General features: G+C 36.4%; 1 protein-coding gene across 1 annotated transcript; it reads right to left on the reverse strand.

Annotated features, from left to right (window-relative positions):
- Positions 1-337: 337 nt before the first annotated feature.
- Positions 338-1291, reverse strand: LOC106092536 (juvenile hormone acid O-methyltransferase-like). The gene is made up of 3 exons (XM_059365431.1): positions 918-1291; positions 592-834; positions 338-500 (listed from the first exon to the last, which is right to left on the reverse strand). The coding sequence occupies exons 1-3, from the start codon at positions 1289-1291 to the stop codon at positions 338-340; spliced, it is 780 nt and encodes a 259-aa protein (XP_059221414.1).
- Positions 1292-5441: the final 4150 nt, after the last annotated feature.

Consider the following 5441-nt stretch of genomic DNA (forward strand, 5'->3'; position numbering starts at 1 on the left):
ACGTCATCAATATTTTAGCAAATTTTTAGCAGTAATGCCTGCTTTCCCATTTTCAACAGACAAAAACTGTTATTTTAGCAAACATATTTGCTATTTTGAATAAAATATTTCGTTGACTGTGTGATTCGCCAATATATAAGGAATACTTGGCAACAGAACTTAAGTAAAACAACAAATTCAAATTATTTCAGTGTAGGTATACACATACAAAGTTTTTCTTTATTCTTTCAATAGTATGAACTCTCTGATATGTCAGAGATTTGCCCCTGTTCCTTAATGGAATGTTCATGGGCAAATTTACATTTGCATACTCATTGTGGTGACTTTCTGGCATATATCACCATTTGCCTATAGGGCGAATTGTCTGATCAGATTTATTGTACAACTTATACTTCCATTCCAAATTAGCCATGGCCTCAGCGTAATCATCCATAAACTCATCTTGTTTAGTTACGGGAATGCGATGTATATAAGGAGATGCTGCACGCATATTTTCTACAAACAAAAATTAATATAATTCTTCTGCTTGAACAAACCCCCACTGAGAGCTCACTTTTAAAAGCCTCCCAGTTGTATTTGTATTCACGCTACCTAGTTTCAACAAAACAATCAATAAAACCAATGTCCGCAAATAAGTCCAGCATGTATTGTCGAGGGTTATCATTATTTTGTAGCGATGAGGTGTATTTTTCCATGCCATACAAATAGGAAGACCATTTATCTTGCTTACTGAGACTGGTATAACCCTCAAAGTCAGATACATAGGGTGCAGTATTGATTAAAATATCACCACCTTCGGGACGCAAAAGTTTGTAGATATTACGAAAAGCTTGCCTGTTGTTTGAGGAAATACAAATTTGTAATATTTATGTAATATTCTCGTTAGTATTTTGTGTGCTATTTCATGAATACCATACCCTAAATTGGGGACAAGCTGCAAGCAGTAGTTTGATGTAATATGATCAAATTTTCCTTCTAAATCGCTTGGAAGATCATCACTCGTTTCGATATTCAAAACATGAAATTCATTTTTTTCTAGATGGTTATATCTCTGTTTGGAAAATTCCACCATACTGGGTTGAATGTCGGAGAATACGAATCGTTGAAAGTTGACTGGCATAAGGGGATATACAATATCAGCCGTTGTATCTCCTGGACCTGAACCAATATCAATGAGTGTATCCAAGCCATCACTTCGCCATAGTATTTTTGATGCAAACTCCTCATAAAAGTTTTCGGCGTCTTTCCTTTGTAACTCATGAGCTTCCAAGTACAATTTGGGATCGTTCATATTAAAATAATATTTGGTTTTTTTTTTTTCAAAGAAATGTAAAAGCTACTTATATCGATCTGAGGTGACTTTTCGGTTTAAACTGCAAAGAGTTAGTGTCTGTGTCTGCAGGTAGGTTGCTCGCTTTCTTCTACAAAATTATATTGTGCTGCAACTACTAACTCATATATGTTTTGCGCAGTAAACATTGGTACTATTCCTACACTCAACGAAATTTGTTATTGAAAATAGTTTTTGTCTTATGAAAATGGTAAACCAGATATGACTGCTGTTTTAACCAACCTAAGCTTGTTAACATGTCAAACATTTTGGTCAGCTATTTTAACTAACAAAATATGCTGTTTCAGCAACAAAAATCTGCTAAAATATTGAACATTTTTAACTAGGGTTCGGAAATCTATGCAAATGTATCTTCGTTGTCGTTCGTCTAAATACGAAGGCAAAAATAAATATTTTTACGAATCAAGAGCAGTAGATTAAAATGTCATTGATTTGTTTGTACATATTTTAGCAAATGTTACTTTAAATGCATATAGTTGCATATCTGCCCAAAACATTCATGCACGAGAGTTCCCTTTTATATTTCGAGATTGGACAACCCTTGCGTTGCAACCCTTGACATTTTTGAAGTTATACGTACTCAGAACGTTTTGACATACGAGCGATATTTGTGTTGTTTACAGTAACTTAAGATAGTTCACGCCCAAAAGATGAAATTAAATCGTGAACATTTTCGTGCGGATATTTTGGACGACTTTCGACGTGGATTAACTCAACAACAGTGCATCGTTGAATATAATTAAATTTTTGGCGATAAAGCTCCATCAAGGACCAGTTTTTATCAATGGTATGATGAATTCAACCGAGGTCGTAGTTCACTCCAAGACGAAATTCGTGAAGGTCGTCCAAAATAAATTGTTGTTCCAAAAACCATTGATGCTGTGCGCCAACTGATATTGCAAGATCGTCATGTGATCTATCGTGAGATTGAGACAACCTTAGGTATTAGTGGGATCAGCATACATTCAAAAAAAAGGCTCGTGTCGATTGGTCGATAGTAATGCTCCAAAATGCGATCGCTTCGTAATATGTCTATGACTTTGTGACGGATGATGAATCGTGGATTTACGCGTATGAACCCGAAAGTAAACAGCAGTCGACTGTAAGAGTGTTTCAATATGAGCCAAATCCAACAAAAGTTGCTCGCGCACGAAGCACTTCCAAGCAAATGATCGCCTGTTTTTCGAAAAAACTGGACATGTCGCAATTGTACTACTAGAAGAACACAAGATAGTCGATTTCGAGTGGTATACAATCATTTGTTTGCCAGTTGTCTTCGAAGTAATCATGAAAACCAACCGCCGAAGATGGATCACTCTTCACCGCGACAATGCGAGCTCTCACACATCGGCTCAAACAATTGCATTTTTGAGCACTCAAAACATCGATTTAATGAGTCATCCGCCGTATAGTATTGTCTTGGCACCGAATGACTTCTTTTTATTGGCATACGTAAAAACTAAAATGAGAGGTCAACGTTTTTCGACACCTGAAGAAGCGGTTGCTGCATTCAGAATGCATGTTTCGGAGATACCTCAATCAGAGTGGCAAAGTACTTCGACAATTGGTTCAAACGTGGAATGTTTTGGAAAACAATAAAGCGACTTTCGACTGATTAATATCTGTTTTTTGTCCCATAATCCCGAAATTTAAAAGGCAACCTCGTTCTCATCACCATAGTATATGGAGTATATTTATTTAAATATTCCGTTTGCAACACATCGAAATGTTCATTTCCGACCCAACAAAGTATATATATTTCGGATCGTCGTAAAATTTTAAGGCGATTTAAAGATGTCCGTGTTTCAGTCCGTCCTCCGTCCGTCTGTCTGTCCATCTACCTGCCCGTCTGTTGTAATTACTCTACAGCCTTCAAAAATTGAGATATTGAGCTAAAATTTGCCACAGATACGTCTTTTTGCTTGACGCAGGTTAAGGATATTGCTGCCATATAGACCAATCTGCTGACAAAGGAACTAAAGCCCATAAAAGATTTTTTTTATTATCCAATTTAATTGACATTTGAAACATTGATTTATTGTAAGCCTCCTAACATCCCACCAAAATATGGTTCGGATCGGACTATATTTAGATATAGCTGCCATATAAATCGATCTACCGGTTAAGGGCCTAAAGCCCACAAAAACTGCATTTATTACCGATTTTACTGAAATTTGAAACATTAAGTTGCTTAGCCTCCCCACATCCTGCTCAAATATGGCTCACATTAGACCGTATTTGGATATATGTGCCATATAGATCGATCTGCCGATTAAGGGTCTGAAGCCCCTAAAAGCTGCATTTATTAACCGATTTCGCTGAAATTTTAAACAGTGGGTTGTTTTAAGCCTCCCGCCATCCGACTCAAATATGGTTCAGATCGGACCATATTTGCATATAGCTGCAATATAAACCAATCTGACGATTATGGGTCTGAAGCCCACAAAAGCTGCAATTATCACCCGATTTTGCCGAAATACAATATGAAACAGTTAGTTGCTTTAAGTCTCCCGATATCCTACTCGAATTGGGTTCAGATTATACCATATATGGATATAGCTGATATATAGACAGTATTGCCGATTAATGGGCTGATGCCCATAAAAGTTGCATTTATTACCCGACTTAGTTCTAAGCCTTCCGACATTCGACTCAAATATAGTTCTGATCGGGCTATATTTAGATACATCTGCCATGTAGACACATCTGACAATTAAGGGTCTCAAGCCCATACATGCTTTATTTATTACCCGATTCCGCTGTAATTTGACACAGTAAGTTGTTTTAAGCCTTCCGATATACAACCCAAATGTTATTCAGATCGGGCTATATTTAGATATAGCTGTCGTAAAGACCAATCTGCCAATTGAGGGTCTGAAACCAATAAAAGCTTTATTTATTACCCGATTTCGCTTAAATTTAAATCAGAGTGTATTTTTTGCGAGACAAAACATAACACTTTGCTCAAAATTTCAGCCAAATCGGATTATAATTGCGCCCTCTAGTGGCTGAAGAAGTCAAGATGTAAGATCGGTTTCTATGGCAGCTATATCAAGATATGGATCGATTTGAACCGTGCTTAGCACAGATGCTGAAAGTCGTAACAAAACACTTCATGCGAAATTTCAGTCAAATCGGAAAAGAAGTGCACCCTCTAGTGGCTCAAGAAGTCAAGATCCAAGATCGGTTTATACAGCAGCTATATCAAAACATGGACCTATATGGCCTATTTACAATCCCAAACGGCCTACACTGATAAGAATTATTTGTGCAAAATTTCAAGCGCCTAGCTTTACTTCGGAAGTGAGCGTACTTTCGACAAACAGACGGACGGATATGGCTAGATCGACTTAAAATGTCATGACGATCAAGATTTATATAGTTTATGGGCCTTAGACGATTATTTCGAGGTGTTACACACGAAAAGTCGAAATTAGTATACACCAGTCTTATGGTGGAGGTTATAATAATTTAAGGGTTACCATACGACAAATTTGTTTGAAATCGGTGTTAAACGTATAACAATTTTTCTTATTATTATTTTCAAAACATACTGTTATAGAGTTCAGATTTTCCAACTTCTCGAAAATTTTAAACAGAACTTTGGATACCTTGAACATTGTTTACCTCTGGTATATATGTAGACCACCTTTCATTAAAATCCGGTGAAAATTGCATACCTTATGTCCAATAGCAGTTATATCGAAATATGATCCGATTTGGATCGAATACTAATAAGTACAAGTCATTGTTCAATTGTGTATAACAAATTTGGTCTGTTTAGTAGCTATATCTAAAAATAAACCAATCTGAAACATATACAACATGGATTTCAAAAAGCCTAACATATGTCAATGTGTCAAATTTTAGTCAAATCGAATTATAAATGCGACTTTTTTGGGGCCAAGACTTTAAATTGAGATATCGGTCTATATGACAGCTATATGCAAATCTTGATCGATCTAGACCAAATTGCAGAAATATGTGGAGGCGCTTAAAATAACTCTCTGACCCAAATTTCAGCAACATCGGACAATAAATGCGCCTTTTCTGGCCTTAACCATTAAATCGAGAGATCGGTCTATATGGC

Source organism: Stomoxys calcitrans, chromosome 3 (assembly GCF_963082655.1).
Source record: "Stomoxys calcitrans chromosome 3, idStoCalc2.1, whole genome shotgun sequence".
Lineage (NCBI taxonomy): Eukaryota > Metazoa > Arthropoda > Insecta > Diptera > Muscidae > Stomoxys > Stomoxys calcitrans.

What these genes read in the sequence shown, in the direction of transcription:
- LOC106092536 (XM_059365431.1), bottom strand. Translation starts at nt 1,291, where the DNA reads ATGAACGATCCCAAATTGTACTTGGAAGCTCATGAGTTACAAAGGAAA. An exon ending in CAGCTTGTCCCCAATTTAGG is followed by an intron (nt 835 to 917) that starts GTATGGTATTCA and finishes CTCAAACAACAG; the next exon opens with GCAAGCTTTTCGTAATATCT. An exon ending in GATTGTTTTGTTGAAACTAG is followed by an intron (nt 501 to 591) that starts GTAGCGTGAATA and finishes TTAATTTTTGTT; the next exon opens with TGTAGAAAATATGCGTGCAG.